At 37.7% G+C, this 21,613-nt stretch overlaps 1 protein-coding gene across 1 annotated transcript in view; it reads left to right on the top strand.

Annotated features, from left to right (window-relative positions):
• Window positions 1–21,613, top strand: part of Slco5a1 (solute carrier organic anion transporter family member 5A1) — a 125,892-nt gene that overhangs the window by 87,413 nt on the left and 16,866 nt on the right. The window contains exon 5 of the mRNA XM_069990896.1: window positions 17,316–17,514. Coding sequence (XP_069846997.1) covers window positions 17,316–17,514 — 199 coding nt within the window. The remainder of the gene's footprint in view (window positions 1–17,315; window positions 17,515–21,613) is intronic.

Below are 21,613 nucleotides of genomic sequence, written 5' to 3'. Positions count from 1 at the left end.
GAAAAACAAATATTAATTATTAATATACGATGACCCTCTCTTTTCCCCTGATTCATATATTCTGTCCTTCAGAAAAAGACAGGGGAATCATTACACAGAAAGAGATGAGAGAAGTAGGTACATTGTATTAGAAATAGAAAATCCCAGTTTTATAGTGCTGATTCAAGCCTCACAAATACTACTAGAACTAAGGACAGACCGTTCTCACTCCTAGCTCATTCCACTGTCTCTCATTTCCTTAGATGCTTTCTATCAACTCATAAACATCACGTCCCAGAGCTAACAAATAACTTGGCTTTTATGTGTAGCCGTGATTTGGTTACCACACAGGCAGGAAATGCCATATTCTTTTTATCTGAATAATGGAACATGTGCTGAGACACTATTAGAAGTTGAAGTAATGTCCTTTTGTAATCTGAACCATCTCAGTGAATCACAGAAGAGGTTTTTGTTGCCAAGTTCAACTTCCTGTGGTGGCATTTTTCCACTGGCCAAAGGTAGAATATGGAGTTCCCTAGCTCGGTAACTATTACACTGATTAGATTTCCGGCTAGTCACTAATTTTGTCAAGACATGTTACTGAAATTCTTTTCATATCTCTATTAGTAATAAAAAGGAATATTGTTTACATTGGCTTTTTTATTAAAATGGGCATTCAGAAACATAGGTGCACATTTCTCCACTGGAACAATTTATATTAGTTTTACAGAGAGTAGATTAATATTTAGTAACATCTTCCTTAATTTATGTAAAATATATACTATTTTAAATATTGAATTCATTTGGGCATGCCAAAAATGAGCTACTTCTATAGTTTGGATTTTGAATGTCCTGTAAAGACTCATGAGTAGAAAGTGTGATCCCCAGCCTGTAGTGTAGAAAGTGTGATCCCCAGCCTGTAGTGCCACTGGGAGAGGGCGGAATCCTTATTTTTAAAAAAGTGTGTGTGTGTGTGTGTGTGTGTGTGTGTGTGTGTGTGTGTGTGTGTGTGTGTGTGTGTGTATGTGTGTGTATACCAGTACCAGGGTTTGAATACAGAGCCTGGGTACTGCCCTTTAGCTTTTATTGCTCAGGCTGGTGTTGTATCATTTGAGTCACATGTCCATTTCTGGCTTTTTGGTGGTCAGTTGAAGATAAGAATCATATGAACTTTCTTACCCAGGCTGGCATCAAACCATGATTCTGAACTCTTAGACTCCTGAGTTATTAGGATTACAGGTATGAGTCGCTCATGTAGGTATGAGTAAGGGACATTAGAAGATAGGCATTGGGGATGTAGCATTGAAAGAAATACTGGGACTTAGCTCTTATCTGTCTTCTCCTTTACTTCATTGCTGCCATGATGTGAACAGACTTTGTACTGCATGCTCCCACCACACCACAACATGTCATCACAAGAACAAAGCAGCAGGGCCGAGTGACAAGGGACTGAGAACTCTGAAATAGGAGCGAAAATAAGCATTTCTTCTTTTATAAGTATTTTTTTTGTATTACCCCAGGTATTACATTTTTCACAGAAATGGGAACCTTGATTAACACACAAACATATAAAATGTAGAAATACATGATATGGCATGTTTTTAGATGCATTCATATTTTTAAAAGCATTAATATCTTCCTCTTTTTATAGATTTTTTCTTGTTTTGATGGATATAAGGAATAAGTGAATATAATGTGAACTATCAAAGATCTTTTAGAAATATATTAACTTGTATCGAAAAATTCATTATGTACATTAAACTTATAAGTATAATAAAAGATTCAATTTTAATATTGTGCTAAATAATACATTTTTACAAACAGTCCAACATAGCTAAGAATCAAATATTATACTTGTTGTGCATGACCAACACAGTAGGTAGATTCTCCAGTAAGTTTATTATCTATTTCTTATATTGGTGTGCTGGAACTTCAGATACCAATAATTTTCTAGAGTATATAAACTAATATAACCTCATATATTGTGGCTACATTATTGATCAAACTGGCTATTAACTGCCTAATTTCTGTATCTGCCACATTCATTGATATATACACATTCACACAAATATTTCTCTCTCTCACATATACACATGCACACCCTCCATATTCACATCCACTTCTGATTATATTTACAAAACACATGTTATCCTATGTTGGCTTTCTTTGTTGTGTCTTAAAGGTTTGAGTTTGTCTTGTAATAGTTTCTTTCTTTTTTCGTCCAGTTGGCTAAGATGTCAGCTACTCTTCTCTATATTTGGGGTTAAAAGTTTTTAAATATGGTAACTATAACTCCCCACCCCCTTCCCCGCTCATCACTGTTTCAATAGAGATTTTAAGAAATTTTTGAATATGGTCTATATTTTTAAATATAGCCTTTATTTTGGTCAAAATTAAAATGTGAAAGGATTCAGGGCTACTTTTGATCCTACTGAAACCCCTTCCCAACCCTATAATATCTGTGTTTCTTGGTGAACTATTGACCATCTCATTTTGATAGGAACCCATAGTTATTGGTTAGGAAGTAAAGTTCATGATGCTGAGCTAGGAAGCTCATTAGTAGACAGTTGTTACACTATATTTTCTTAGTTCCACTGACTCATATGTGTCCTTTGAGTTAAATTTATCATTTTTTGTTATTTCAAGTTACATTATTGCTTTCCAACAAAAAGTTATATCTGAAAATATGTGATTTTTTTATGATATAAAACTCAGACTAGATCAGGTCAGAGCAATACTGGAAGGAGACTGTGAGGTGTTTTGCAGAGAGATTTAGTTTGTGAAGGCACACACCAGCTATGCCATCTGGTTCCTTTCAGGTGTTCTTTTGTTTGTTTGTTTTGTTTATTTTAATCCAACAGGGGTACCTTTTCTAAGGTTGAGGAATTCATGAGCTACTGAAACCTAGGTTTCTATAGACAGCAGAGTTCTTCTTAGGCGCTCAGATTAATACTATAGTAAATTTTGATTCTTGAGGTGTTTTTTAAAATCACAATGTCCTTATTTCATGCCTCTCAAAACCATACCTGCAGATTCAATGTCCAGTATGCAGCAATTGCTAAGATTTCTGTCCTACTTTTCTCTGCCTTGCTTTTCTCTTAGGCTTCATATATATATATATATATATATATGTATCGTAAAAATGCTGTACAGAGGGGTTACAGTTTCATGAACAAGGTAATGAGTACATTTCCTATCAAGCATTGTTACCTCCTCTTTGTTTTTCCCCTACCCTCCCTTCCCTTCCCCTTTCCCCCCCCCACCTAAATTGTAAAGTTCGTTTTTAAACATAGTGTCTTGTACATCTCATTTTTACAGTGGGTCAACCTGTATCCCTATTAAGCATTTTGTTTTTTCCCTTTCCCTCCCCAAGCTAGAGAAGTGTATACACAAAATGCAGGGCACTGACATCAAATACAGTGAAAACAGGGTTATACCATGTATGTAGGGGGAACATACAAAGAAACAAAAAATCACATAGTACATTATAAATATGTTAGGAACAATAGCAAGAAAGAAAAAACCACTTGTGTCCCTATCTTGGGATTCATTTCGCTTAACATCATCTTATCTGGTCATATGTATATAGCTTTTGACCTTTTCTGCTTGTTGCAGACATATACTAGTTATTGCAAATAACATAGGTCCTATGGTTTCTCTTAGGCTTTCTAACTTAAGCTATCTCATTCATAGAAAAAGTAGTGCTAATTTTTGGGGTTTCTTCTAGTTATAAAAAAAATCTGAGTTTTATTATCCCAGGCTCCCATAAATGTAAGTGGTTAGAGGAAAACAGCTTGTAATGGAGGTATGACTTGATCCTCATGAGTACTGTCCTTCCTTCTCTCCTTCATCTTTTTGTACAAACAACCCCTTATCAGTAAGACCTTACCCAGTAGATCCTACTTAAAACTGAACTTCTCTTTCTACTCTGATTGCTCTTATATTTGCTCATTGTTTTTCTCTGTAACACTTGTTACCTTCTACCATTTGGTATAATTTGCTTAGTCTGTATTTCCACATCAGAATGTACACTCCATGTGGACAAGAATTTTTTGTTGTTGGTCGTGGGGCATGAACTCTGGGCCTGGGTGCTCTACTTGTGCTCTTCAGGTCAAGGCTAGTGCTCTACCTCTTGAGCTAGTACTACTGCTGGCCTTTACTGTTTATGTGGTGCTGAGGAATCAAACCCAGAGCCTCATGCATGCGAGGCAAGCACTTTACCACTGAGCCACCTTCCCAGCTCAAAGAATTTTTGTCAGTATTCTTTACTATGTTTCTCCAGAGTTGAGAGCCAGACCTGACACGTAGTTGATATTTAATAAAGATTTAAACAAAATATGTATCTTTAAAATAATGTTTTTGTAAGTTTTGGGAAAGTTACACTTAATACATTTGCAAACAACACAGAAATGAATTTTAGGTTAACTAGAATTGAAATGATTGAAGATTATAAACAGTATATATTAAAAGGTGTCTCTGAGAACAAACTCTAGTTAACATCCTACCTGATCTCAAAAGACTAGATGCTTTCTTCCTAAAACCAGGGAAAAGGTGACTTAATCTATACTTGGTACTTCTGTCAACATTACGTTGGAGATTCCAGCCAAATTATGCAATTTCTTGCATCATAATTTGCAAACAAAGGAAACAAAAGACAGTCATATTAGGAAGGAAGAACTAACTGTTTACAGCTTACATAGTATGCACTGGAGAAAATCTTAAGGAATCCATTATAGAAATGATTAAAGCTAATAAATTGTTTATCAGGGTTACAAGATAAAAGATAAATGCACAAAATTAATTGTATTTCTAGATACTATTAATGAACAATATACAAATGAAATTAGAGAAACATTTTGATTAACATTAGCATCAAAAGAATGAAATACTTAGGAGTAATACTTAACAAAGGAAATAAAAGAAATGTAAAATCTATATTCTAAGAACTTTAAAATTTATTTAAAATTTTAAGAAGATGCTTGTCAGAGAAAACAAGTTTCAGTGAGTAATAATAAACTTGAGAGAGGTATTGAACAATATAGTATACAATCATATTTAAGAAAATTGCAAAGAATTCATTTGGTGTTCCTGCCACAGAAAAGGAAAAAATACATTTATTAGTGCATGTTAGTTTGATGTAGCCATTGAATAATGTATACATATTCCAAAATAATATAGTGTATATCATATATGTATAACTTTGCCAGTTAGAAAAATAAATATTAAAAATTAAAAAATCATATAACTACACAGGCACTGGTGACTCATACAGACAGATAATCCTAGCTACTCAGAAGGCTAAGATCTGAGGATCACAGTTTGAAGCCATCCTGGGCAGGACAGTATGTATACACTCTTATCTCTGCTTAACCACTAAAAAAGCCTGAAGTGGGGCTGAGGCTCAAGTAGTAAAGTGCTAGCCTTGAGCAAAAAATTTAAAAACCTCAGGGACAATACCCTGGCCCTGAGCCCAAGAACCAGGATTCTTTCTCTCTCTCTCTCTCTCTCTCTCTCTCTCTCTCTCTCTCTCTCTCTCTCTCTCTCTCTCTCTCTCTCTCTCTCTCTCTCTCTCTCTCTCTCACACACACACACACACACACACACACAAATTACATAACTAAATACAAAGTTATTTGATGTTCACGGATTGGAAGAGTTACTATTATTTATTTATTTTTATTGTGAAAATAATGTACAGAGGGGTTACAATTACATGGGCAAGGTAATGAGTACATTTCTTACCAAGCATTGTTGCCTCCTCCTTTCCTTCCCCTTTCCATCCCTTCCTATCTCCACCCCCCCTTGCCAAAGTTGTAAAGTTCGTTTTTTGACATAACTACTTGTACATCTCATTGTTGCAATGGGTCCACCTGTATCCCTATTTAAACAATTGTCTTGGGGCTGGGAAGGTGGTTCAGTGGTAGAGTGCTTGCCTTGCATGCATGAGGCCCTGGGTTCGATTCCTCAGCACCACATAAGCAAAGAGAAAAAAGTTGGAAGTGGTGCTGTGGCTCAAATGGTAGAGCACTAGCCTTGAGCTGAAGAGCTGAGGGATAGCACCCAGGCCCAGAGTTCAGGCCTCACGACAGGACCCAAAAAAACCCTGAAACAACAACAACAACAACAACAACAATTGTCTTTTCCCTTCCCCTCCACAAATTATGCCAACATCAAATTTACAGTGAAAACAGGGGTTATACTGTGGGGGAGGGACATACAAAGCAACAAAGAAATCTTATAAATACGTTAGAAACAATCGCAAGAAAGAAAAGACATTTGAGTCCTTATCTTGGGGTTCATTCCCCTAACATCTACTTGTCTGATCGTTTCTGCTTGTCTCAGACATATACTAGTTATTGCAAATAAGGGAAACCATGGGATCTGTTTCTTTGGGCCTGGCTTACTTCATTTAATATAATTTTTTCCAACTCTTTCCATTTCCTAACAAATGGGGCAATGTCATTCTTCCTGTTGGAGGTATAGAAGAGTTACTAGCCGGGCGCTGGTGGCTCACGCCTGTAATCCTAGCTACTCAGGAGGCTGAGATCTGAGGATCGCGGTTCAAAGCCAGCCCAGGCAGGAGAGACCATGAGACTCCTATCTCCAATAAACCACCAGAAAACTGGAAGTGGCGCTGTAGCTCAAGTGGTAGAGCTCTTGCCTTGAGCTGAAGAGCTGAGGGACAGCGCCCAGGCCCAGAGTTCAAGCCCCACAACCGACAAAAAAAAAAAAAAGAAGAGTTACTATTATTAAAATTGATTTATAGTTCAAAACAAAATCCAGAAAACTTCTTTGAAGAAATTGTCAAACCATTTCTGAAATTCATACAGAAATATAAAGTACCTAGTTTAGCCAAAACAAAAACCAAAGAAAAGAAAATGACAGAACAAGGTTAGTGGACTCAGAGTTCCTGATTTTGAAACTTACTAAAAAAAATTAATCAAGATAATATGCTTAAAACAGGCATAAACATCAATATAAAAAACTTCTGTTCATCAAAGGGCACCACCAAGAAAGTAAACAATAACCAATCGCATATGAAAAATATTTGTATATCTTTGAAGGCAACTATATCTAGAACATATTAAAATTCATTTCAGGTAAAGAATTTTGACAAGCAAATAATAAAGTGGCAAATAAATCAATTTTAAGAAATGGGCAAAGGATTTGAATAGAAATTTCTCCAAAGAAGATATACAAATGGCCAACAGCAAGCACATGAAGAAATGCCTGATCTCATTAGTTGTGAAAATCAAACCCACAAGGAGGTTCTACCTTACATCCTCACTAATGGCTATAATCACATATTGTCTAATATAATAACAATTGGTGAAGCTGTGCAAACATGATGCAGTCAGGAAAATAGCCCAACATTTCTTCAAACTTATGACCTGAAAATTCCACTTATATGGATGTATCCAAGAGACACAAAAACATGCCACGCAAAGCTTGTATATGAATGTTCACAGAAGCGTTATTTAGAATGGCCTGAAGTGGAAACAATCTAAAAGTCCTTCCATTGATATATGGATAAATAAATGTGATGTGTAAATAAAATGGAATGTTTGGCCATAAAGAGTAAGGAAGATCTGACATATTCTCTCACGTGAATGAACCTGGAGAACATGTTAAGTAACAGGTGTCAGACCCATGTACTGTATTACTTCATTGGATTAAAATAGACAAACTGATGGAAACAGCCAATTAGTGATTATCTAGGCTAGGACAGAGTAAGGAAAGTAGAGAGAAAATGAGTATGTAGCTAATGGGCACTTGGTTTCTTTTAGAGGTGATGAAAATGCTCTAAAGTTTTGGCGATGTTCCACATCTCTGTGAATATATTAAAAAATGTGTATAAGATATAGGTCAGTGGTGGAATGCTTGCTTAATATGTGTAAGACCCTGGGTTAGAGTCCCCCAAAATGTTGAACTGTATACTTCATATACAGTTAAGTATAGCATGTGAATTAATGCGCAATGAAGTTGTCACTTTAAAAAAGAAAAAGAATCACAGTAAGTTCCAATGAGTAATTTGACTGTAGTATGAATAAGAATGGCCAATAGACACATGAAGAAATGCTCAACCTCTCTAGCCATAAAAGAAATGCAAATCAAAACAACATTGAGATTCCACTTCACCCCAGTTAGAATGGCTATAATCAAGAAATCTAAAAACAACAGATGCTGGAGAGGATGTGGCCAGAAGGGAACCCTATTGCATTGTTGGTGGGAGTGTAAACTTGTTCAACCACTTTGGAAAGTAGTATGGAGGTTCCTCAAAAGACTTCACATAGAGCTCCCCTATAAACCAACAATTCCACTTTGGGGCATTTACCCAAATGATTACAAACAAGGCTATACTAAAGCTACCAGCACAACTATATTTATAACAGCATTATTTACCATAGCTAAGATATGGAACCAACCCAGATGCCCTCAGCAGATGAATGGATCAAGAAAATGTGATATACATACACACACACACACACACACACACACACACACACACACACACACACACACACACACACACACACACACACACTAAATGGAATTCTATGCCTCCATCAGAAAGAATGACATCACTCCATTTGTTAGGAAATGGAAAGACTTGGGAAAAATTATATTAAGTGAAGTAAGCCAGGCCCAAAGAAACATAGTTCCATGGTTTCCCTTATTTGTAATAACTAGTATATGTCTAGGACAAGCAGAAAAAAGTAAAAATATATGTACATATGACCATATAAGATAAAGTTAAGTGAAATGAACCCCAAGGGACACAAGTGTTTTTTTTTCTTGCTTGCTATTGTTCCTAACGTACTTACAATGTACTATGTGATTTTTTGTTTCTCTTGTATGTTCTTCCCCCACAGTATAACCCCTGTTTTCACTGTATTTGATTTCGGTGCCCTGCATCTTGTATATACATTTTTCTAATTTGGGGAAGGGAAGGGAAAAAACTAAATGCGGAAATAAGAATACAGGTTGACCCATTGTAACAATGAGATGTACAAGACACTTTTGTTGAAAATGAACTTTACAACTTGGGGGGGGGGAGGAGGTGAGGAAGTGGGGAGGGAAGGGATGGTAGGGGAAAAACAAAAGAGGGAATAACAATGCTCGATAGGAAATGTACTCATTACCTTACTCATGTAAATGTAACCCCTCTATGCAGTATTTTTACAATAAAAACATATATATGTATGTATGTATATATATATATTACATATATAAGAATTAATAAAGATCAAGATTCCCACCTGACTTTGTGGCACAGCCACTCTAACAAGCATACTTTAGGTCTGCAGAATTTATCTTAATTTTTTATTCCAGATAGAATTTTGAAAATCTGCTCACTTCTCCCTGGGGAAGGTACAGCTCTGTGGAGTATTGCAGCTCAGCTATTAGTAGGTCTTGTCACCATCAAACTTCTTGATGGGAAACTCTGCACTGTAAGAATTTGGACCATAATGGCCAGATGAGAAGTTGAAAACTGCTGTCAGCAAATGAACTCTGCACAAAGGGCCCCTAAGAGGGCTATGCCATTGGCACAGGCCCACATCGGTAGGCTTTGTCTCAGTGAATGGACATTCAGTCCTAAGTACAGTAACTTGATGCCAAGGTCTTCTTCCTCTGTGGCTTATTTGGGCAACAGAAGACATTAACAAGGTACTATTATTCTCCTGTGAAACTCCCTCTGTTAAAGGCCCTTCCTGCCCTCCTCCCATCTTTGCAGAAATTTGCTTAAAGCATCTCATCTCTAGTTTCCCAGAGTTGGAGAAAAAAAGATGGCAGGAAACACTCAGATCTTTGCATTTTTGTCATTTCAAGTTGTTTTGGCTCTCTGGTTTTATTGCTTGGATGTAGTAAACTCTTTGAAGTTTTATAAGTCCTATAGATGAAATATTAATTTGATTTGATTTTGGAGTCATTTAATGATACAACTTGGCATTTGCCATTTTGCATTATTGCAGCTTGAGTTGTGCAGAAACCTGACATCAAAAGCATGGTTGTTTTCTCTGTTGAATGTTCCTTTTTATTACCTTTCCTTCAGGACTCACAAGACTTTGAATCCCCATGATTGGGCTTCTCATATTTCTCTCCTACTTCAGTGTCTCTCTGTGTTGGCAAAGAGTTAGAGATGATATTATTGGTGAATGAAGTCCACTGGGCCTAGAAGTGAAATATGGGCTTCATAGAGCTATCTTCATTCTGAAGGAATTGAGGCTAAGCTTTTTAGAAGTGTCTCATTTCTTTGAAAGCCTTATATTAATAACCTATGCAAGATTATGCAGGAAATCCAAGAGACTTCACTATAGGTTATCTGTAAGTGGTCCCATCTGAGCCACATTATGACTGACACAGCAAACCCAATGGGTAGCAGAAGCCCAAGGTCTATTTCTAATATTCTCTTTTGATTGAAGCCTTGGAAGGGAAAACTTGAGCAACTAGTCTGCAGCAGCACAGTGTCAGGCTAGTTACTCTGCCAGCTCAGGAGAATTCCTAAGAGTTTCCTGGAAGTCCTCACTGGGCCTATGGAGCTGTCTCCCAGGACCTCAACCCACATAGGCTGCTACCCTAATACAGAGTTATACCATGACACACGGTGGGTTTAAAGACAGTTTATTCTGTCTTAAAACAGACACTACACCTAAGAAAAAGATAGTATAAATTTAAGCCAGGTGCTGAAAGCTCATGCCTGTAATCTTAGCTACTGAAGAGGCTGCGATCTAAGGACTGATGTTTGAAACCAGCTCAGGCAGAAAATTCCATGAGATTTTTATTACCACGTAACCATCAAAGAGTCAAACTGAAGCTATGGCTCAAGAGGAAGACCCTCTAGGCCTTGAATTCAAGTCTGAGTACTGGCAAAGATATAGATAGATAGATAGATAGATAGATAGATAGATAGATAGATAGATAGATATAGATATGTGTATATACACATACGTATATATATATATGCATTTAAAGTGAACTTAAAGAAAATTGTCTTAAACATATCATCTATTAATAAAAAGATATCACAAATTAATTTTAGTGATACATTATCTGAGAAGGGATTCTTGTGATTTTTACAGGAGTAAGAGATGGAATATTAAAAGCAAACATATCCTAGACTCTCATCTTTCTGACAATATTTACTACTGTGTTGGCTGTTCTCAGACCATTTAATATTTGCTAGTTTCAAGGTTTTGAAAATAGTCTCTTTAATCGATCCCTTCTGGTGGTAATTGATACTTATTCTCTACAAGAAAATGTTTGTAAGAGATGTGGAAGCTTAAAACATCAAAGTCATTACCCCAGGCAAGAGGAAGACATTTATTTTGTGTTCTAAAGTTAGAAGAATCAGCTTAAGAGAAGTTGAATAAATGAGTTGATTTACCTGTTCTGTGAGTTACTAGATGTGGTGTGGGAAGAACGCCAAGCCACCATTGGTGGTGTGATACTAAGGAACAAAATTAGAGTTGCTATGATGAGAAGTACAAGTTGTCATGTCCAAAACGAGCTTTACAACGTCGGTGCGGGGGGGGGGGGGGGAAGGGGGGAAGGAGAAGGATTGGGATTGGGGGGGAGGGGGGAGGCTGGGAAGGGATGTGAAGGGTAAACAAAGGAGGAGGCTGCAATGCTTGGTAAGAAATGTACGCATTATCCTGCCCATGTAATTGTAACTCCTCTGTACAGTATGTTCACAAATAAAAATTAAATTAAATTAAAAAAAAATTAGAGTTGCTATGGGAGAAAAGGGCTTCTCATCAGACTTTGACATAAGGCAGAGATTCTGTCAACTTTAAGGCACATTTTGATTTCAGAGCATCATAGCTCATAAAATGAAGAGAATTAAGTGATTTGTTATACAAAGAGGAGTTGTCAGAGTATCTGGTCTATATAGTTAACGTGTGTGTGTGTGTGTGTGTGTGTGTGTGTGTGTGTGTGTGTGTGTGTGTGTTGTGTAGAGGAAAAGCAGAAGAGGGAGAATGAGTGAGTGAATGGATGAATGAATTCATTATTTTCCAGGTATTCACCTTCCTTTCTCTTCTTATCCCTGTGCCCAGCTCTCTTGAGTAGTAGAAGTAGAAATTTACAATTAAAGTGGCTTACAATCATATTTCTTTTTTTGCCGGTTCTAGGGCTTGAACTCAGGGCCTGGGCACTGTCCCTGAACCTCTGTGTGCTCACTTGAGCCACAAATACAATCCTGGCTTTTTCTGAGTAGTTTATTGGAGATAAGAGTCTCACCGTCTCTCCTGCCTGGGCTGGCTTTGAACCAGGATCCTCAGATCCCAGCCTCCAGAGTAGCTAGGATTATAGGTGTGAGCCACCAGTGCCCAGTGATATTTCTTTTTTATTCATAGTGATGTTTGCAACTTATTTATTTTAAATTTTATTATGAATGTTACCTGTGCAGAACCTGAACAGGGGCAGTGAGTCTAGATCTAAGAGCCTAAAGATGATGGAAACTCTGAGATCCTATTTTATTCACTTTGTTCCCCTGAGTGGCAGGTTGGGTACCACTATGAGTACCACCCAGTAGAATAGTTGTGAGAGGTCTGAAAGAACTCATTTCTTACCTTTGGTGGCTGGTCAGCGTAAGTTTTTGCTTAGCATTGCTCAATGCAGAATTTTAACAAAAGTGAGAGTGTTTTTTCCCCCATCTATCTATATGTTGAATACTTGTCACTTCTAAATTGATTTTTAGTTCAGATTAGATCCTACATTTTTCTCTTTGAACAGTGCAAGATTACTTTGTTGGAGAAGTAGTTGCAAACTGAAATGAATGTGATCACTTACATATTTTGTATAATTCTAAGTCATGAAATCTGGTCATTAAGATGTTCACTGAGCACTGGTATACTCGACAGATAGGGAAGTAGTAAATACACAGTCCCTGAAGTACTGAAGAAACTGATGAAATTGAGAAGCAAAGGCAGGATAGTCCTGGGTACCAGAAAAACAACAGCAACCATACACCTGAAGTCCCCAGAACCTGCAGCACCCTTGGTAATGAAGGTATAGCTTCATTTTGTCCTCTTTTCCTTCATTTCAAGGTTTCTTGGGCTCCCAGAACTGCCTTCAGCTTAAGTCTGTTTTATGTGCTTCATACAATACAAATAGTATCTATGTAGAGATAAAAATTTGAAGAGGAAAATTACATTAAAAAGCCTACTGATTAGGAAATTAACTAGCTGTCATTAATTTTTTTCTAATGATGCTTTAATTCCATGCAGCCCTAACTTTATAAGGTCAAGGTATATTGTATCCCAGAATTAACTGCTTCAAAATCTGCTGTGAGGTTACAATGCTTGGTGTAGAAGAAAGGAAGCAGGACAACTAAGATATCCATGTCTTTAGCCAGATAGATGAAGGATTTCCAATGGGAAAGTAACAGCATGTTCTCAGACCATTTCTGAACAGAGTTGAATGCTGAGGGGGATTCTTTAGGTATATATATACACCTATATCTATCTATCTATCTATCTATCTATCTATCTATCTATCTATCTATCTAGATAGATAGATAGATATATGCAATGTCTGTGACACAATTATGCTTAAGAACACATAGAAGTTTATGGTGGATCACAAATAGACTGATTAAAATTCAGTCCTCCATATTAAACAGCATATTAAAGTTGCCTAATTATAATTTCAACATGTTCAATTAATATGTGTAAATGTTAAACTCATTAATACTAGACAGATAATGAATGATATTTATACTTGTTATAATGATGATTGCCAGTGTTTACTGAGTGTGTCCTGTAGGTTAGCCACTGTTTGGAGCTTTTCATATGCCTTCACTCATTTAATTCTGACTATCCTGTGAAGGCCCATTATTATTTCTGGGTTACAGAGGAGAGGAGCTAAGTCTTAGAAATGTTCCCTATCTTGTCCGATGATAGGCACTTTGGGGCTGGGGAATGACTGGGTCAGTACAGAGGCTCAGTGAAGCCAGGACTGTGTTTGCTGGCCCTCAGGAATTTAAGATGGAGAGAAGCAAAGAAAGGCAACCAGCCAGAGATGTAAGATCAACTTTAGACCTGGCTTCCCTCACATGGGAAAGGTCTGGAATAGGGAAAGGGTAGCATATTGAGTGTAGAAACTGATTCTGAAATCCTACAGAAGCTAACTCTAAACTACAGCTGGTTTACTGGATGGGGGAGGGGAGAGAGGTGAACAAAAGAAAGTGAGAGAAAAAGTGAGAGAGAAAGAGAGAGGGAGAGGGAGGGAGGGAGAGAGAGAGACAGAGACACAGAGAGAGACAGAGACAGAGAGGCAGAGACAGAGAGACAGAGACAGAGAGAGCGCACAGCAAGGCTCTCCTGTCATACCTGGTCTTCCCAAGCACCAAATCTTGTAGGTATATCATAGGACACCTAAAATTCTCCATAAACACTGAAGATCTGACCTACAGATTAGTATGAATGGAGTCCAGACTGTTCTGTATTGAGAGTGTGAAAATTTAGGTGGTGAGGGGTTAGGGGCACCAGGAGACAATGTTAATGGGTTACAGTAACATTTTGTTTATGTTTGACATACCCTCACTTTTTTTGGGGGGGGTCGGTGGTGGTGCTTGAATTCTGGGCCTGGGCACTGTCCCTCAGCTCAAGGCTTAAGGTTCAAGGCTCAAGGCGAGTACTATACCACTTGAGCCACAGCACCACTTCCCATTTTCTGGTGGTTAATTGGAAATAAGTCTCACGGGCTTTCCTGCCGGGGCTGGCTTTAAACTTTGATCATCAGATCTCAGCCTCCTGAGTAGCTAGGATTACAGGCGTGAGTTACTGGTGCCTGGCCATACCCTCACTTTTACTGATGATAGTTTATCTTTTTATCAAGTGCCTAATACTAATTAGGATGCAAAATTAAATAAATTATCTGTGTTTAATTATGACTCTGTTCTGAGTGTAGTAGTGTTGTTGTTATTATCATTATTTTGTTATCCTGAGGCTTTAGCATAGTGCATTCTGCTCCATATATTAGTTCAGTGGAAGCAGGAACTTTATTAATGGACCATTTTTGTTCTAAAGGTAAAGCTTTGCCTCTCTAGTCACATTGATAAATGATGGAAGGGGTGACTCTGGTCAAGCACTGGACACTTAGATGGACATGTTAAATTGTAACCCCTTTGTATAAGCTTCTGAAGTTCAGAAAATAAAAAACAAGAAAAAAAGAAGTGTTTAGTCACAAGGGAAAAAATTATAACAGGTACCTAGAAACAGTTTTTGCTAAAAGCATTGACTTTTCACTTGAACCTACAAGTGTTCAAATGGTGACTAAAAGCAGGATAAAAATTTAGCATCTCTGCTTCAATTTTGCATATCTCCTTTGTTCAGCCATTATCTCCCGAATTTACCTTGGATTCCTGGAACAATAGAATTGATGGATAAACATCTTGTGATAGCATCATAGGAGGACCCTGACTGACCCATCTTACCAGTCATACCTGTGGCCACGCTTGATTTATCCCAGGGAAGACTCCAGTGCCATTTTTCTTGTATTCTCTTTGCACTTTGTATAAGTATTTTACTGTGTGATAGTTATCTCCTAAACTGATTCTTATAGCTGACATCATGGTTATTTCTTTCTTTTTCTCCTGTGAATTATAACATATCCAGAAGTATGTTAACAAATATTTAGAGATAGGGAATAAATATAAAGTAGACACTTAGGTTATTTGGATTGTTATGGCAAGATCACCAGAGATGGTGTGGTTTATAAGCCGGAGAAATTTATTTCTCACAGCTGTAGGCCTAGGAGTTCCGACCTAGGCACTGGTGATTAGTATCTGGCGAGGGCTCATTCCGCACAGACGGCACCTTGTCACTGTGTTCTCACAGAGTGCAAAGGTGAGAGAGCTCTCAGCTCTCAGACACGTCTTTTATTAGGGCACTAATGCCATGTATGCGGCCTCCATCCTCATGAAGTAATTGCCCCAAAGTTTCACTTCCTAATGCTATCTCATCTGGGGGTTAGGACTTTTTAAAAAGTAACTTTATTGTTACTATTAATTAAGATGTTGTACAGAAGGGTTACCATTTCATAAGTCAGGTAATGAATATATTTCTTTCTTTGGAAAATGCCTGGGGGTTAGGATTTTAAGATATGAGTTTCGGGGTATGGAGGGGACACCGACATTCCGGTCATAGTGATAACTATTATCCAGATAATGGAATGGAGTATACTCAGTACCAGAGGAGCCCCCTTTTTCCTGATACAACACCCTGGGTTTTTTGATAACTATTTTTTTTTCTTTACAGCTCTACAATCATATGCATCCCTACACATTATGGCTTAGTTGTATTGGTTCTTGAACTTAATGCAAGTGTAATCACGTTGTGTGTATTCTGTTGTTTTTCTTTTCTCTTTTCTCTCCTCTCCTCTCCTCTCTTCTTCTTTCTTTTCTTTCCTTTCCTTTCCTTTGTGCCAGTCCTGGGGTTTGAACTTGGGCCTAGATGCCCTAGATGCTCTTTTGCTGAAGACTAACATTCTATCACTTGAGCCACAGCCCCCCTTTAGAACTGGGCTGGCTTCAAACTGTGATCCTCAGATTTTAGTCTCATGAGTAGCTAGGATTATAAACATGAGCCACTGGTGCCAGGCTGTTGTGTTTTTCTTGCATGAAAATTGTCTTTGTTAGATTCCTCCACATAGCTGTATATGCTTGAATTTCTTCCTTTATATTCTATGTAATAGTGCTCTGTGATATATATTATATATATGTATATATATATATATGTATATACTGTTAATAAACATTCAGTTTATTTCCAGTTTGTGTTGTTATGTTGTTACGATGCTTCAAATATCTTATGATGTTTGTGGCATAGATCCAGGAGTGGAAATGCCTGTTATATATTCCTGTGTATATCTTCAAGTGTATCAGTAATGCCCATCTATTTTTCAAAGTAGATTTCAATATTCACATCACACTAACGTTAGGAGTTTCCAACTCTTTGCCAACATGTAGATTTATCAGGCCTTAAAATGTTTACTAGTGTGATTGGTGTGTATAGTATTTCACTGGGCTCTTATTTCCCTCTTAGTAATAAAGAGGTTGTCTTTTCTATGTTTATAGGCGAGGAACCAATTCAAATTTTGCTTATTTTTCTAATGGGTTATTTGTCTTTATTGCCTTGTAAACATTTTTATAAGATATAGATATGAACCCTTAGTTGATCATATGCATTGAAAATAATATTATAGTAGGAGATCATAAACACTCAAGATTTATTGACAGTGATTTTTTTGTTCTTTAGTACTAAGCCAGCAGAAACAAACTAATTAAAAAAATAGAAATAACTAAACAAATCCTTTCCTTCTCTTGTCTCCAGGTGTTATTATTGTCCCTAGCGCTGGAGTCGGTATTGTCCTGGGAGGCTACATTATAAAGAAATTGAAACTTGGTGCAAGAGAATCTGCCAAACTAGCAATGATCTGCAGTGGTGTGTCTTTACTGTGTTTTTCAACTCTGTTTATTGTTGGATGTGAAAGTATTAATCTAGGGGGCATAAACATCCCTTATACAACAGGGTAAGTACTTCTTGCAGAGCTGTCCTGTGTTATGTGATTGAAGTGCAGAGCCCTGTGTTAGGTCCATAACTGGGTGGGTTCTGACGCTCCCTCTCAGATGTCCTGCTCTACTCTATGTCTTTGAAAGCAGAGTACATGTTTCTGGAGGGCAGAGGTTATGGTCTTGCCTTGGTCTATGTCTATTTCAGTCTTCATGGTGACTTCTATAGCTTTTGATTACAGATGAGGAGGAAGTATTTGTTGAAATAATGAGAAATATTATTTGTAACATAACATTTTGAATGACTAATATGTTCACACAGCTTGTGAAACCTCAAATTCAATGCTCAGTGGTAGAGTGCATGCCTTGCATGCATGAGGCCCTGGGTTTGATTCCTCAGCACCGCATAAGCAGAAAAAGCTGGAAGTGGTGCTATGGCTCAAGTGGTAGAGTGCTAACCTTGAGCTGAAGAGCTCAGGGGCAGCACCCAGGCCCAGAGTTCAGGCTCCAAAACCAACCAAAAAGAAAGGAAGGAAGGAAGGAAAAAGAAAAATTATGCTTTTACCCAATTCTACATTCACCTACTTCTGATTGTTCCAGCCAAAAGATGAACCAGATAATCACTTTTTCTTTGTGTATATGTACTGAGGCCTGAACTTAGGGCCTGAGTGCTGGCCTTTAGCTTGATTAGCTAAAGGCCAGCACTCTTATCTCTTGAGCCTCAGTTCCACTTCGGCTTTTTGGTAGTTAGTTGGAGATAAAAGTCTCACAGGCTTTCCTAGTTGGGATGGCTTCAAGCTGTGATCCTTAGATCTCAGCCTCCTGCGTTGCTAGGGCTTACAGGTGCCAGCTGCCCTCTCCTGGTTTATATATTTACTGCATATCCTTTCAAGGTTTCTTTCTAGAAAAAACTATCAATACATATTGAGAATTTTCTTCCTTTTATATCCAACACAGAATCATACATTTATTTTGCTGAGCTTCATTATTATTGAGCAATATATTTAGAGATATTTCTGGACCAACAGTGAGAATATGAAGCATAGTTTGCCCTTACACTGCCCTACTGCATGCCAATAGTCATCTTAGTGCCTTACATGAATTCACAGGGCAACACTGTTAGGTGGGTGCTTTTGCTCTCCTGCTTCTACAGATGACAAAACTGAGATGGGCAGGCCACACAGGTTAGTTATTCAGTATTTAGTAGTGCGAGTGTCTCTGAGACTCCCCTCTCTGCCCCGTCTATATTCTTCACATTTGATATATTCTTATCTTTTGCTGTGAGATCTCTTCTTGACCCTTGTTTTCTATTTACACACACTTTTATTTTATAAATCATATAAATTTATTTTTAGTAACAATGTATGATAAATTTTATACACACATACACACACATTTTAATACAGAATCTCAGTATGTAACGTAGGCTGGCCTTGAACTAGCTATGTAACCTAGGCTGGATTTTATTTTGATTTTTTTTCTTCATTGACTTCTTCTAGTTGTTTCCTGATGTTGTTTAGAGAGTAATATATTCTCAAACCTCTCTCTTCATGTAGTCAAAATATGGTTTTTGCTTGTTTTCTATGCCTTCCTTACATTTTACCATTTGGTTTGTCAGAGTCATTTTTGCTATTTGTTTAATTCTGGGCTTTGCAGGTTGGCAATACTCAGTTTAGTATATCTCAGACTTATCTCATCCTAAATTCAAGAAAGAGGTATTTGTGAACATCTAGAACAGAACCTTAACTTTCTATGTGTCTCATGGGTTCCAATTTAGATCTGGGGTACACAGATGAAGACAGAAGGGCCCATGAGTCTCATTTTTTCCTAAGGTGGTCCATGATCTTCCCCTCTATCTCTCACCTTTGCTCTTTCACTTCAGTTGAAGTTCAGAGAGTATGGAGATTCCTCTAGGTGAGTGCCTTGTCTACTGCAGCGGCCCCATTGAGCCTTTTCCGATGAACCCAAGCCTTTCTACTCACCATTTGCACTCTTATCTACTTTGAAACTTCAAGTCCTCTCAATCAAGCGCTTCTAGATTCTAGTAGCACAACTGGAAAAAATTATGTAATTGTGCTGATTGGCTCCATTACAAATTTATGAGTTCCAATCTTAGCGGGACCTCATCTTTGCTGAACAATCCATTTATTTCGCCCAGTCAGCTCTCTTCCCCAAGCCCATGGTAATGGTTTTTTTTTTTTTTTTTAAATTTCCCCAATCCTTTTCCCTGAGTCCACTTTATCTCCCCTTAGTTTTGTTTTGCTTAGTGGACAACCAGTTCCATGTTAGTGAGAAAATGGATTTAGGAAGAGTGAATCCTCTGAAGTTCTCTTTCTTCTCCCTTCAAACTCTTTTTGTCTAAACCAGTATGATTTTCAAAGATAAGTACTGACTATTGACATTATGGTTTTCTAGCTGTGTTATCTAGCCAGAAAATTATCTAATATTGTTCTATTTTGGTTTTCTCATATGTAAAGTTGGTGATAATGTCAGTCTTTTCTGGTTAATTAAATAAATAATAATAAATAAAGTATTATTTAAATATGCTTGTGAAAATAATGCAGAAGGGCAAAAAAAATCTTGTTTGAGTTTGTTAGCTTTGAAACTGAAGTAAGTTTTAAATGACAATTGTATACAGTGATGACTGTGTTCTTCTAGTCAACTGATGGTGTTGCATGTGTTTTATCATTTGCCCTTCACTGGCTATCCTTTCTTGGCTCATGTAAGCTGGACAAACACAATAACCATAGATGAAGGATGTGACTCCAGGACATGCATCTACTCCATGTGAGGCCTGAAATTAGAACCTAGCCTAGTTCTTTTCCATTGTTCTTTGTAGCTCTTGAAGTGCTGGTGAAGAACAGTGACACACACTGAACATCTCCCATGGCAGCAGTTAGTGTAGCACCAATAAGCTTCATGGTAAATCACTTCCCCTCCTTGACTGTCCAGTTCATCATTTCATAATTTGGAGAATGTGGTAGTTGATCTGAGGACTCTTCCTCAGCATGGTTGATATTTGGGGACATACAAGTCTGTCTGTCTGTCTGTCTGTCTGTCTGTCTGTCTTTCTCTTTCCCCTCCCTCCTTATATATATATATATATGTGTGTGTGTGTGTGTGTGTGTGTGTGTGTGTGTGTGTCTGTGTCTGTGTCTGTGTGTGTGTCTGTGTCTGTGTCTGTGTGTGTGCCAGTTCTGGGGCTTGGACTCAGGGCCTGGGCACTGTTCCTGACCTTCTGTTTTCACTCAAGGCTAGTGCTCTAACACTCCACTTCTGTCTTTTTTTGGTGGTTAATTGGAGATAAGAATCTCACATACTTTTCTACTGGGGCTAGTTTTGAATCATGTTCCTTAGATCTTAGCCTCCTAAGTAGTTAGGATTATAAATGTGAGCCACTGGCATCAAGCTTAGGCCACATACATCTTTTCTTTTAATGTTTTTTTTTTGTTGTGAAAATACTGTACAGAGGGGTCACAGTTACATGAGCAAGGTAATGAGTATATTTCTTATCAAGCATTGTTGCCTCCTCCTTTGTTTTTCCCCTACCATCCCTTCCCTCCCACCTCCTCAACTACACTACCACACTCCCCAACCTCCCCTCACCTCTCCCCCCCCCGCCTAAATTGTAAAGTTCATTTTTCAACATAGTGTGTTGTACATCTCATTGTTACAATGGGTCAACCTGTATCCCTATTTAAACATTTTGTTTTTTCCTTCCCCTCCCTGAAGGGGAAATAAGAATGGCCAATAGACACATGAAGAGATGCTCAACCTCTCTAGCCATAAAAGAAATGCAAATTAAAACAACATTGAGATTCCACCTCATCCCAGTTAGAATGGCTATAATCAAGAACTCTAATAACAACAGATGCTGGAGGGGATGTGGCCAAAAAGGAACCCTACTGCATTGTTGGTGGGAATGTAAACTTGTTCAACCACTTTGGAAAGCAGTATGAAAATTTCTCAAAAGACTCCACATAGAGCTCTTCTGTGACCCAGCAATTCCACTTTTGGGCATTTACCCAAATGATCACAAACAAGACCATACTAAAGCTACCAGCACAACTGTGTTTATTGCAGCATTATTTACCATAGCTAAGATATGGAACCAACTCA

Source organism: Dipodomys merriami, unplaced genomic scaffold (genome assembly GCF_024711535.1).
Source record: "Dipodomys merriami isolate MVZ:Mamm:240054 unplaced genomic scaffold, mDipMer1.0.p SCAF_4, whole genome shotgun sequence".
NCBI classification, from domain to species: domain Eukaryota; kingdom Metazoa; phylum Chordata; class Mammalia; order Rodentia; family Heteromyidae; genus Dipodomys; species Dipodomys merriami.
Note: the sequence above shows the minus strand (reverse complement) of the source record. Positions and strands in the feature narration are given on the sequence as shown.